Below are 14,374 nucleotides of genomic sequence, written 5' to 3'. Positions count from 1 at the left end.
AATGCGATTGTCATTTTTTAAAAGTTATAATTTAAATATTTAACATTTTGAATTCAAGTTTACCACATGATCTATTATCATAAACGAACTAAATCTCTTTTTTTGCCGACAATATTGTTTCTCCGAACCTGAAGACGGCGCACTAACTTTTAGTGATTCACGCGCTCCATGTGACGTCAGTTTAGGGGTTAATTTTTGGTTTTTCGATAGGGCTCAAATTAAGCCATGGAGAGTTTGGGGTGCTTACGGGTCCAGTTGTTCATATCAGTGTTATTGTCATTTATGTTTACACTGTCCACTGGCAGTGAAATGAGTTTTGTAACGTGCGGGTCGGTGGTGAAGCTGCTCAATGTGAAATACAACGTCAGATTACACTCTCATGATGTCCGCTATGGATCTGGTGAGTGACTCATTCAGAAATGCTGTTCGTCTAATCTGTATTTTGATTTAAAATATAATTTAACAACCGTAACTTATATTATATTAGGGTAATTATAGAATGATAGGTGTATTGTATTGTTAAGTAAATTTATAATTATGCCCTTCAGAAAGCTAACAGTGTTGAAATTTGACTATGAAGTGTTCGAATATTTCCCCAGTATCATCAGCACTGGGACTTTTCACTGTTTGTATCGCTCCGCTTGTGTTTGCGCAACTTGCATCATTAAGCCAGAAGGTGGCAACAAGTGACAGTAGCACCTCAATGAGGTACATGAAATCCACGGGGAGGAGATGGGTAGGATTAGGGTTGGGTTTAGGGATTAGTGGTGTGTTTAGGGATCAGGGGCGGAGTTGGCTAGGTTTAGGTGAACGTGAGGTGGGAGGAGTTAGATTTGGATCCGACTGGATTTCATGTTCCACAGTGAGAACCATCTCACAAGTGACTGTCTTTATGAGAGAGCAATTGAACCATTGATTAAATGAACAGAATAGTCCCAAAATATTGATTCATTTAGGAAAGAAAAAGTAGCTGAAACTGATCTTTGATGCTCATACTAATTGTTCATATGCCTCTGGACACAGAAGGATTGCACCGGCGTTTGTTTGAAATGTAACATCTGTGGCCATTCTCGTTTCAAATATGTGATTGTGCATTGTCAACAATAAGCATAAACATTCTGCATTTCCATTTTGTAGTGTCGATCATTCATTGCGACATATAAACTGATTCTCATGTTTAAAAATATCTGATAAAATACTTTATGCTACTGCCGACATGCTTTTATAGCGACTGTTATCCATTTTTTGGCCTTCAAAACACCTTAAAATGCACGTCGAGATCAGGGAAATCAAAATTTTCTGGAGGGGTCATGCCTCCGAACCCCCCTAGCAAGATAATTTTTGGGACCTCTGTATTTATAAAACCCTGCGTACGGCCCTAAGGAAGAGTCACTCAAAATGAATAATTATTTAGTATTAATAAATAATTAAAAGCCAGTTTTAATTGCAAAAAGTGCACCTCTTCTGTGGCTAATATTAATTTCATAATGATCCTTTCAGTCAAGCAGCAAAAGTTAAATGATAATGTGCAATACTGGCCCATTTTGGGGTGCAAGACTAGTCTTACATGTCACTGTTTATAACACAGAGCGTTCATCCTTTGCTGGGACGCTTAAAAAAAACATTGGGGGCATAAATTAAGAGTACCGGTATACCCACATCTCCAGGCAATGGTTATAAGGTTATTTCATAATCCAACATCAGAGTCTGATAGCCATGGCTATGCAATTACAGCTGAGACAGTTGAATGGATGAACTGTCCAACATTCCTCACTTCATTTTTTTAGTGCATCATCGGGGTATTTGAAGTGCACTTCCTCTCTTTGGCATTTTCAATGCGAACACATTCATACTACTAAACGGCATAGAATAGTACATAAGTACACACATATGGATGCACCCTCTCTCTAGGATCTGTTAATGTGATGATTTAATTCCAGGTAGTGGGCAGCAGTCAGTGACCGGTGTGACCGCAGTGGAGGACAGTAACAGTTACTGGAGTGTGCGGGGGACTGGTGACCTTGCATGTCATCGAGGGAATCCGGTACAGTGTGGACAGAACATTCGATTGACCCATGTGAACACAGGTCGCAATCTACACAGCCACTACTTTACTTCCCCGCTTTCTTCAAATCAGGTTTTAATCAGTCATTTTTTTTTTATCACACTCTGTAAATTTAAAGGTACTGTATGTAGAGTTTGATGTTACAACAACAGTGCAAGTTCAAAACTCTTCCCGTTTAGGAGGTCAGTGCCTTTGGCGAGAACGGCGAGGGTGACCATCTGGACGAGTGGACCGTTCTGTGTGCAGGCTCCGTGTGGCAGCGCGACGAGTCCGTTCGGTTCCGTCACACGGCCACTGACGCTCTGCTGTCTGTGACGGGCGAGCAGTACGGCCGGCCCATCCACGGCCAGAGAGAAGTGCACGGCATGATGATCAGCGGCTCACACAGCTACTGGAGAACGATGGAGGGCATCTTCATGAAACCCAGTGAGACTGGATCCAGGGATTTCAGCAGTCAATTACACACTGAGTTTTAGAGAAGTGATTCATACAAGCTGACCTGTATTTATCAACTGGCCCAGAAAAGAAACCTTGAGCTGTTCTGAAAAACTGTTTGATAAATTAAATTGTGCCTCATGCTCATTTTTAACACTCAAAGCATATCATTTTATTTTGCACAGCGTACACTACTGTTCAAAAGTTTGGGGTTAGTTTTTGCCCTTTAAGAAAACAATATTTTGTTTTCAGTAAGGACACATTAAATTGTGAGATCAAATAATCCTGAAAAAAATGTTTCACGGTTTTCACAAAAATACTAAGCAGCACACTGTTTCTTGTGCATCCAATCAGCATATTACAATGGTTTTTGAAGGATCGTGTGACTGAAGACTGGAGTAATGATGCTGAAAATTCAGCTTTCTAATCACAGGAACAATATGATGTTGTTTACTGTGTTTTTTTCTTATGTATAGCCTTGATGAGCATTTGAGAATTTTTCAAAAACATAAATCTTACTGACCTCCTAAACTTTTGAAAGGTAGTTTATGATAAGGCAATCAGAAGGCAGAAAGAAGTCACTTTTATCTTTTCAAACAAATGTTCAGAATTAATGCCACAATTTAACAGATTTCATAATTATAAGGCAAACTTTTTTGCTCACTTTTGAGAATATTTAATGGCCGTTAATATATAAAAATCATGGCCATCTGTTTGCATCATAAAATTTGCCCACAACTGTTCTCAAAAACTAAACACAACCTATTAAATCTAAATGAATTGCACACAGAACAAAGTTGAATTGCTTGCTGCTGACCTCGTAGTATTCACTACAGCAGCTGAGCTACATTTATACTGCCACAGTATTAACATTAATTTCATTGAGAGACTTGCAGTTATATGGTGCTGTGTAATGATGTTTAAGGTTATTTTCCTAAAGGAACTTCTGATAAAAGCTCCTATACAGCCATTAGTATCAACTTGCACATTTGAATTTTACCACACTTGCTTGGGAAAGCATATCTTTCTCCTAAAAAGGCAACTTCCTAAGTTTACATCAAGTAGGTAACATCATTTTTAAAGTGCCATCTAAAATCCTTCATTTCATTCTAATGTACATTTGAAACAAGTGCCTTTGTACTTTTTATTCATTTACCTTGATTATATATAGATGCTATAAGATTTAAGTTACAATTTAAACAATTGATACAAGCAGATTTCTTGAGAACGTTAACTTGAGGTGATCTGTAAATGTTTGTTTGTTTGTTTACATGGTTGGGGTCACAGCTGTATATCTGAGAATATCTCAGAACACATTTTGAAGTATTACTCATTAAACAGACTCTAGAGTTTAATACTTCAAAGACTATCACATTCTACATCAGACCTCGGAAAACAGTATTTTTTTTTTTAATAAATATTTCTGTGCTTTGATGGTTGAGATTCTTTAAATTAAAGAAATCAAGACTGGCTTATTCATTCATGGTCCTTCTTTTATCATGTGTAGAGAAGCGCAGTATTTTTATTTATTATTTAAATCATTTATTTCAGTCTTATTTGTAGAAAATCCAATTGTGCCCCCTACTGGCCAAAACAACAATAATAACAAAAAATTATGATGATGATGATAACAATAATTGGATACAAAGATATGTTTATTGTCATGTTTAATAAATACTTTTCTTTTATTCATATTCTTTACATGTAATGATACCTTTTTGTTTAGAAACCATATTTCTGTATTCTGACTGTCAATCCACATCCTGCATGCAATATGTATATGTATTTGCATATTAATAATCCTCCTTTTGATATAATCCATAAAAATACATACATATAAAATTTTATTTGGCATGCTTCAAATTCAGATGAAGTAAGGATCTGGATTGAGAGTAAATTAATTTAAAAATTCCATCAACCTTTGCAAAATTAAAAAATAAATAAAATAATATAAAACATAAATATTATTAATCAACAAAATATAAAATACAGTGTCAAATAAAACCTGGAACGATTAACATTTTCAAAATGTCCATAAACTAGAGTTTTTTTTTAAAATTATTATTGTATATTCTAACATCAAAATGGCAACAAGCAGAGGAATACACAGAATAAGGGCTAGTCAAAATTAGTCAGGACATTTTTAAACTTTAGTCCACCAATCTGCCTTTGTGATAATTGAAATAAATAGCAAATACTCTTATAACGTAATAAAATAACAAGGTGCAGCACTTTAAATTGATACCGCACCTGTCAATATTTTTACGTTTTCAAAAGAAGAATTATGCTCATCAAGCTGCATTTATTTAATCAAAATTACAGTAAACACGATTTATTCCAGTAAAAATGATTTATTATTTATGCAATTTATTCCTGTGATGCAAAGCTGAAATTTCGGCGGCCATTTATCCAGTCTTCAGTGTCACGATCCTTCAGAACTTATTCTAATGCTGATGTAGTGCTCAGGAAACATTTTTTATTATTATCAATGTTGAAAACAATTTTTGCTGCTTAATATTTTTTTTGTGGGGATGGAAAAGTTCAATGAAGAGCATTTATTTGCACTCTTTAATTTTATTAAAGCATTTATTAAATTGTTTTTTTATAACAATATGTCTTTGCTGTCACTTTTGATCAATTTAATGCATCCTGGATGAATAATTTTTTATTTTGTTTTACCACAAATGTTTGAATGGTGTGATTGTTTCCATAACAATGTTAAGCAGCAAAAACTGCTTTCAACATTGATGATAATAATAATGATAATAAAAAATGTTTATTGAGCAGCAAGTCAGTATATAAAAAATGATTTTTGAAAGATCATGTGACACTGAAGTTTCAGAAAATTCAGCTGTCATAAATTATATTTTTTACATTTATTAATAGAAAACAATTATTTTAAATGGTACAATTTTCTTTTACAATATTACTGTTTTTACCTTGTTTTTGATTTAAATAAATGCAGTCTTGGTGAGCAGAAGATACTTCTTTCGAAAACATTTAAAACATTTGTTTCCAAATTTTTGACAGATACTGTATGGAATTTACACTAAATTACACTCCTGTTTCCAACTTATTTTTGGTAATAGTTACTTTTTTTCTTTCTTCTTTTCTAGTGTCACTTCACAATGCTAAAAGTAACTTTCCTTCTTTACCACAGTCCCATCGCAAGGGTTTCCCTCAAACCTTGTAGCCCACTAGATGGAGCCATTGATTCAAAAGTTTCCTCATTCCAAAGCAAATACTGACAGAATACAAAGCACCAGTTTTTAATCGAGCAAGCCGTTCTGTGAAATTCTGGAAAACTGACAGGAACTTTGTCCAGTAAACTGTTCCCAATAATCCGCTTTTCCTTTGCAATGTATTTTGGCACAGAATGCTGGTAGTTTCAGATAAGATTTGCTCACAAGAAGGAAACAATGGGAGTTCAGACATTTAGACTGATGCTCTCCGCAAATGCCTATAAGCAGTGCGGACTTTGAAAAAGCACTGTATTAGTGTTCTGAACATGCAAACATGACACAGTCAAACAGACGACTCTTTTGTGTGGCACTATATGCATAAATACACATGCAATATAGGAGGAGTGTGACAAACAGCTGTAAGTATACACAATAATAAGGAACACAGGGAAAGAGACTGATGTGCTCACACATTATACATACATAGACAAACAGGTATAGACAAATAAGTATATTACACACATAGACTCTTACTGTAAAAGAAAAAGTGCTATTTTAGAGATTGGCCAGTTTACTTCTGGTTGATTCAGAGCAATTTATGTTGCATTCACTGACTCTCTGAACCTGAGAGTGAATAAAAACTCAAAATGGACCAAAAAGTCCAACTATGTAGCATCACTTCCGCAGAAGTTCAGTGTCATATAGTTAAACCAGACATTATTATGCAAACATTGATACTATATTAAAGAGAGTATTATACTCTCTTCTTCCGTGTAGACAAAACAAGAGATTATATGAAATGAATGAAACCGACTTCTAAAAAGACAATTCTGTTTACACATAATGCACAAGGCGCACCCCATAATGGAGTAGTGTGGAATTTAATTCATCCCACTTGCTTTGCAGAATATGAACCCTGTTAATGTACAGCCACAAAGCATAACTCATAATTTGTAAATCAAATTATGAAGCAAACGATGAGAAATCAGGCTGCTTCTCACACTGAGTATTATAAAGTACCATTCAAAAGTTTGGGGTCAAAGATGTTTTTGAAAGAAGTCTCTTCTGTTCACCGAGGCTGCATTTATTTGTTCAGAAATAAAGTAAAACAGCAATATTGTGATATAATAATTTAAAATAACTGTTTTATTATATTTTAATATATTTTAGAATGTAATTTATTCCTGAATTTTCATCAGCCATTGCTCATCTTCCTTCCTAATTTGGTGATTCACGAAACATTTCCAATTATTATCAATGTTAAAAACAGTTGGCTGCTTAATATTTTTGTGGAAATTGTGATGAAATATTTTTTTCAGTATTCCTTGACAATAGAAAGTTCACCAGAACAGCATTTATTTGAAACAGAAATGTTTTGTAACAAATGTTTTTACTGTCACTTTTGATCATGACGGTATGACTTGATTTCTGAGAAACGCTGTTGAAAGTAGATCGGACTGAGCAGTGAGCGCCACAACAAACGTGTAGCCAATCAGCAGTAGGGGGCGTGTCCACTCATGATGGGGAGGAGAGAGTGTGAGCAAGAGGGAGATTTAAGAAAGACTGTATAAAGAGAGACGGCTGAGAGACAGGAAAGTAACTGGAAAAAGAAGGGTTATGATCAGATTCAGGCAAGACCTTTAGGACCCGCGTTAATGAAAAGCTTTCCAGCACTGGAGAGATGTAAGCGGGAAGGCCTGAAAACGGACGCTGAGGTTGCGTTGTTTCTGCTTCATACGCGAGTAACATTTGTTTTGAGTGTCATTAGGCCCTTTCTCACAGCAATCCTGGTAAATTACCGTAAAATTACCAGAATGACTTTACCGGTAAATTCATAAATATGCTGTTCACACAAGACACGGCGTTCTGGCTTTTTACCGGTAAGAGGCCATTCACACATCAGCACCAAAATACCAGTAAATTCTGTGATGTCAGTCATCCGAAATGATCTTTAAATGCTTGCATGAGGAGAAGCACTTTAGTTTCACTATCTGTTCCATTTGACAACATTTTGACGTCTAAATGTGAATGCTAATCTAATCTAAATGCATACGGGATGATCAAACAGAACGCGCATAATAGTATCCAACTACAGAGCCGCAAATGATTAATTTAGTTCCAAAACCAAACTTATTGAGTCCAAACTTCTGAGCAGTTGTGTACTGTAAGTCTTACTATTTTTTTTAATGCTGTTATCATTTAATTTTACCACACTGCATGTTTAGTTCAGCGACTGCTATCCAATTATAATTTCAAACTTTTATTTCTTGTTTCTTTCTTTCTTTACTCAAAATAAATATTTACTTTTACTTGTTTTAAATGTCTCCTCTCCCCCTCTCTCAATCATGCTAATGTAAAGCACTTTAGATTATCATTAGTTGCAATACAAATAAACTTGCCTCACCTTGGAAATAAGGTGTATAGTTATTTTGCATTTTTAATCCAATAAAAAATGTCTTTAGTATTGACAGTCCAACCAAAGGAGGAGATGTTAAAAATCAGCTGAAATAGCTTCTGGCTCATTTGTCATATCAGATTCATCAGATGCATTGTGGGATACAGTATTCCATGCAGGTTGTATCCTGTATATTTTGGTAATAGGGGGTTTCTTTGCATACTGTTCACAGTATACTGCATACGGTAAAAGTGATAGTATGGTCGTATGCTATTCCGAAATACCCAACAGTCACTTAAACAATAAAAAATATCTTCAAAGATTTCCATAAATGAGTTTCAACACAGTAAGGCTCAAAACAAATCAGACAGTGCATTTGAGATGAACATGCACACACTCTTCATGCCAGACATCCTGCGGTGGCTCTGTTGGACAGGCTGCCAGTCACTCCTCATCGTTCCCATCCCATCCCAGCTTGAAATGAGATAAAGTACAAAGTCGTCGCCTTTTAAAGACACGGAATGAGAAAAACACGCAGTGCAGAGGGACACTGGATGTTATTGCATTAAATGGTATTCAGTGAGGAGCCCTTGCATGTCCCTGTCAAGCTGCTGATGGAGGACATTCCTCACTGTTGTTTCACAGTCAGTCACAATCTCAATCGACATAACAAATATTAAAGAATAAACTCGCTTGGGATTCACATGCTCTGCACTGTGGGCTCCCCAACACTCTTCAAAACTAAAAGAAAGTGAAGTTTTTAATGCATGTTTCTCAAGCAGAGGTCAGATCAATGGGGTTCACAGTGGGCGGGGCTACTCCATGCCATTCCGCAACATCTGATTGGCTGCGATGAGCATGACGCTGATGATGAAGGCCATTGCAAAAGCACAGATGAGGCTCTTGCGGACACACGTCTGACGATTCTTCTTTTTCGAATGCACTGATGGAGTAGAACAGAGCATATATGAAAGACACATAGAGGAGATGCTAGCGGTTACTGCTATGGAGCATTAGACATCAATGAGAAGAGATGACAGCACACAATGAGCATAAGCCATCCAAACAATAATCCAGCAGTGCTGTTGATCTCTGTGCATAATGAGGCTTTGGATATGCACAATAGTGAAACAAAACGTGTGGCTTCGACACACGTCGCACACTAATGATCGCACACAAACACACGCACAAATAGCATAAAATATTCAGGTGGAACTGTTTAAGGGCACAGTGTGGGCCAATAAAGGATATATTTTAAAACAATGTGACAGACTAATTGGATTTTGAGGCATGAAATGGTTATATTTTATTCACCTTTTTCTCAGCCCAGCAGATTCAATTCCATTCAATTTGTGTTGTTATTCTGTGCTGCATACTGAGATTAAATATTGAACTGCTGAAACATAATTGGATATGAACCTTTACAGCAATTCCCTGTTTCTGAATTCCATTCATTCCCTTTACTTTTGTTGGCCGATGAAAACATCTGGTTCAATAATGTTTCAAAAGGGGGTGAAATTTACCTGTGAAGAATGGTTTGAATGGGAATGTCTTACTGGAAATAAAGAAAATATTAAAAACCGATAAGGCACTGATAGCACAGAACTCTCGTCTCATTAAATAGGCAGTTTCTAGGCAAACACAGCAGCCTATAGATCTCAATAGTCTGGCTCCGGAAGTAGAAATCGATAAAGAAATTGATTTTTAATGATAACATATTATTCTTTGAAGACCTGCAATGAGCTCTGAGATTGTGAAGCGATGATATATGCTCCTGCAGAAGCCAAAAGTCAATGTGGTTTCAGCTGCATTTAAAAAAACAGCTTCTTGTTGGATACACCAATCAGAGAAGTTGTTGTTACCATGACTAAATGACCAATCAATAATCAAGTCAATAATTTTATATTGTGCCATCATTTTTGATCCAATTCATTCCGAATGTATTGTGGGGGTACTTCATTGCCTAATATATTAAGTACACAGTTTTGTACTTTAATTTGAATTACAAAGTATTTGATACATTTTCTGTGTTGGCCTAAAATTGAAATGTCTGATTAGAAAAATAACCAAAAAAAAAATGCATCTAGGCTTCTAAAAAACTGGCCATTCACTGCTGCGCTCTACTGTCATGTGAAGGTGGAAATACAGTATTTTCATTGGCATTCATACAGATCTGAATTCTCGAGTACCGTCAGAGTTTTAAGCATCACCTCATTGTAGCTTCGCAAAATTTCCAGTGTCTGTGAACAACTGTTGCATGATCCATCAATTAATATGAAATTGTTCTCTTTGCTATTTACCTCCCTGATATTCGGCCTGGCAGTTTCCTGAGTTCTCCTTCAAGCTCTCTTCCTCTGTGACGATAATATTCTCGATGTCCTTCATGGTGAGATGGTCTCTGAAGGCGTGGAACAGGACGTGTTTGAGCTCCTCCAGGGACATCTGTTGCATGTCAAACTGCAGGGTGGAAACACAAGAGGCCTGTCATCAAATCTCAGCACGGCTGGGCTGTCAATGCTTTTCTGTGGGGCAGTGCTCAAATCCTAGAGTGATTTTTTTTTGTTGAGAATTTCCTTCGACAAAACGTTTAGAGAAGAGAAGCTAGTAGGAAGAGAGGAAAATGAGATGAGCTGTTCACTATCCAGTGACTATATGCTAATCAATGTACTTGCTCAATCAATCTTGTGCTTGCTCTATCTGATACACATTGAAAAGAAGCACAGCACACATAAAAATTGATCTGGACAATCTTTCTGACGCAAACTGAGACGTGAATAAACATTGATGTTGAAGTGTGTAATAGTTCGCATCATCCTTACTCATTCAACCAAAAAAAAAAAAAAACTCAATAGAAACACACTTCAGCTAAGAAATGTCATTTCAGACATCCAATTAGCGCAGCAGCTCTGTCCTCATTGAACTGCAATGCTTGCAGAGACAGCATTAAACGTGTGACCTCAAGCTGGATGCAGAGCCGGCCCTCTCTATACGCGAATACTATACTCTCTATATGCTTAGGGCCCCGCCTCCACTAGGGGGCCCCCAAACTATGGTGCGACCATAGACCCTGACCTGTAACTCGACATGCATTCGCATCACATGTTCATGCAGCGGTAGAGTTACTCACGGGACACTGCACTTATTCGCAATCACAAACTTTTTTGACTTGGAAATCAATGGGGTCCATCTACTGTTTGCTTACACGCATTCATCAAAATATCTTCTTTTATGTTCAGCAGAAGAAAGAAGTTCATACATGGAGAGTGAGTAAATAATGACAGGAACTCTGCAGGACAGTGGCCCTCCAGGACTGAGTTTGGACACCCCTGATCTAAAGTTATTTAGTTAATTGTTCTGCACATTTTTTTTTAAACAAAAGAAGGTTTGCTGGTTTATGTTTACAATGTTTACACCACATTGAGTATACCACTTAGTACTCTAGGACTTTGAATATTAAAGTGCAAAATAAGACCTGGCCACTTTTGTGGGTTAGCTACTGTTACAATTTGAAACTGTATAAGGGTAAAAACATGCCAGGCAGACATTGATGTTAGCAACACAGCTACAACTAATAAAACTGATAATGGGTGTGTTTTGTAGTCTGCGAATAATCAAGCCAATCATAATGGCGGCACCATGGGCCCCCAAATAAAAATTTTCTTAGGGCCCCATAAAGGCCTGGGCCGGCCCTGGCTGGATGAAAGCTGAATAAAAAGAAAAGAAAAAAGAAGAGGCAAATTTGGGCTGGTTCAATAATTCAGAATCACTGAGAGACAGATTTGAACTTTTCCAATTTCCCAGCAAACTCTGTGTCAAGGGTTTTCTCAGAGACCTTGAATGAGCTTTGGTGGTGGGGGTGTTATCCTGTCTAGGCAGAGTCAATAAATTATTGAGCTGTATGAGAAAATATGTATTACATCTCTGAGAGTGTCCTTCTCCATGATTCCCTCCACTCAAACACCTTTTTTTCTATAGTCTTGAAATGTCGTAGGGCGTTCCAAAGTGTTTTCATTGATGCTGCTCAAGCATATAAAATGTGCATCACGTAAATGCAGTGATTACATAACTACTTATTATTAACTAAAACCAAAAAAGATGGTCAATATTACTTATGCACATTACTTGCTACGGTTTCACTTTATTTTGATAGTCCACTTCATTCGACTAACTTTAAGTAACTTTGCAACAACATGTCAACTAACTATTTTATTTGTAACTACATATCAACTAACTCTCTTTAGAGTATTAGTGGACTGTTATAGGTTAGGGTTAGTAGAATAAGTTGACGGACATGCAAAGTTACTTATAATCAGTAGAATGTTTGTTGGGGGACCATCAAAATAAAGTGTTAGCAGAGATTAAGCATAGTCTACTAATACTCTAATGATGGTAATCGACAAGAAGTTTAGAAGTAAATTATACTTAGTTCAATGTCTAAAGTGGACTATCGAAATAAAGTGTTACAGTTACTACTTAAAGCAGTCGTCCATGAGGGGCTGCCGCTTTACTTCTTTGTTTTGTTAAAGTTACGTTGATTGTTTGTTGGGTTCCGTCTCCTCCTTCCCTGAGCCTTTAAATCTTCTTACATTCTGTAATATAATGAAATTTTATTTATATTATTTTCATCAGAATACACAGCAACCTTTGAAAGGACATCACCTTCAGATGATGTGGTTATGGCACCAGTAGTAACTGCACCATGTTAGCCAGCCAAACCTTGACCACTTGCAAACACACATGGTTGTTGTGCCCTTTAGAAGCACCTGGGGATTCAGTTCAGATGCAGAACCAATGGTTATCTGATGTTATCACTGAGGCCTGTCAGAGAATGTCACTTAAACAAAGCCATGCGTAAAGCCTCAATGAGACATTATCAGCTCGGATTGTCTCTTCTGAGGATTGAGATGACAGCACTGAGCGTGTATCTCTGTCATTCAGCTATTCACACCCATCCAGACATAAACTCTCATGGGATCCCTTCAACTGCAAATTCAGTTCTATTCCAGCACGGTCTGTTCTCTCCCTCTGAAAGAAAACTATGAAAGAGACTTGAATTGATTGTCTTGATGACGTTCATAGCATTCCTTGTATTAGACTATTTTTCTCTTATTTGCTAAGAGTACGCTACCTATAAGCAGCTAGTCCAAAAAAGATGGTGCAATAAAAACTAGGGATTGAATCCTTGTTGTGATAAGAAGGGATGTTGATGTAGTACCTCAAGGATCAGTTCTAATGTTCTAGCCCTTCACATGACCAAATCCTGCATGGCATTAAGTGAGGCAATTTACCGGAAGTTGTTTCATAGGTGTTGAAGCTCTCAATAAACATAATTGCACGCACTTAGTGTCTGCTTGAAAACAAATTTTAATTAGGGTAACATAGCAGACTTTAATGAGATGATTTGAAAAGAACATTGTAAGAGTCTATTACTATGCACCACACAGACGCATCCATGAGCTATGGTGGCGGGGAAGACTATTACTACTTCTACTAATAATAATACAAACAGTAATATTGTGAAATATTATTACAATTTAAAAATATATATTTTCTTTTTACATATTTTAAAATGTAATTTATTCCTGTGATGACTAAGCTGATTTTTTAAAGGGGTATGATATATATATATACAGGTAAAAGTTTAATTTTTATCATTACATTATGGAAAATAATGAACTTTATCACAATATGCTAATTTTTTGAGAAGGACCTGTATATATATCATAGGTATTCATATTTGTAAAATGTTATATCTTTATCATTAAACTAAATAACAGATGAGGTATTTCTTGCCAGACTTGCAAAGCTAGCACAGCTGTAACTAAAACATTAGGCTACCATACAGCATGGATATTAAATTACTTTTAGAAAATTGCACTCTTTCACACAGAAAAAAAATATTGTCACATGATTTTCTTTTTCTTGCACATTCCATTCGACTTGACTATTGATGACATCAAGAAAGGAGCGATCTTGTAGGAGATCTGCAGTGTGTGAGTAAATGCTTCTGTTTGTGTGTGTGTGTTTGTGTTTGTGTGTGTGTGTGTAACTGCTGGCTGTAATCCACGCAATCTGTTTGATTTGACAGGCATTTGAGATGCCTCTGATTATTCCAGATTTACACTTACTGTGTTACTTATTTTTGCAGTGGCGGCAGTAAAAGCATGTATTGATTCCCACCGTTGACCATCAATCCTGAAGTACCGCTCAGAGAAGGTGATTAACGTTTCAATTACGTGAACGTCCTCATTTACATGGCAGGTACATGATTCATTTGAGAATGAAAATACCTATGTG

The 14,374-nt window shown here is 36.5% G+C and overlaps 2 protein-coding genes across 3 annotated transcripts in view; one reads left to right on the top strand and one right to left on the bottom strand.

Moving 5' to 3' along the window:
• The first annotated feature begins 147 nt into the window (after nt 1–147).
• sdf2 (stromal cell-derived factor 2) lies at nt 148–3,970 on the top strand. The gene is made up of 3 exons (XM_077233258.1): nt 148–400; nt 1,941–2,137; nt 2,245–3,970. The coding sequence occupies exons 1-3, from the start codon at nt 226–228 to the stop codon at nt 2,539–2,541; spliced, it is 669 nt and encodes a 222-aa protein (XP_077089373.1). The 5' UTR covers nt 148–225; the 3' UTR covers nt 2,542–3,970.
• A 3,428-nt stretch (nt 3,971–7,398) lies between these two features.
• caln2 (calneuron 2) overlaps nt 7,399–14,374 on the bottom strand; it is a 38,074-nt gene continuing 31,098 nt past the window's right edge. For both annotated transcript variants that reach the window (XM_077233249.1, XM_077233250.1), the window contains 2 exons: nt 10,378–10,534; nt 7,399–9,020 (listed from right to left, as the gene is read on the bottom strand). In XM_077233249.1, the coding sequence (XP_077089364.1) occupies nt 8,893–9,020; nt 10,378–10,534 (285 nt within the window). In that variant the 3' untranslated portion in view covers nt 7,399–8,892. The remainder of the gene's footprint in view (nt 9,021–10,377; nt 10,535–14,374) is intronic.

Source organism: Siphateles boraxobius, unplaced genomic scaffold, assembly GCF_051911475.1.
Source record: "Siphateles boraxobius isolate OS27281-9 unplaced genomic scaffold, OSU_SipBor_1 18, whole genome shotgun sequence".
NCBI lineage: Eukaryota > Metazoa > Chordata > Actinopteri > Cypriniformes > Leuciscidae > Siphateles > Siphateles boraxobius.
This window is presented reverse-complemented; position numbering and strand designations above follow the sequence as displayed.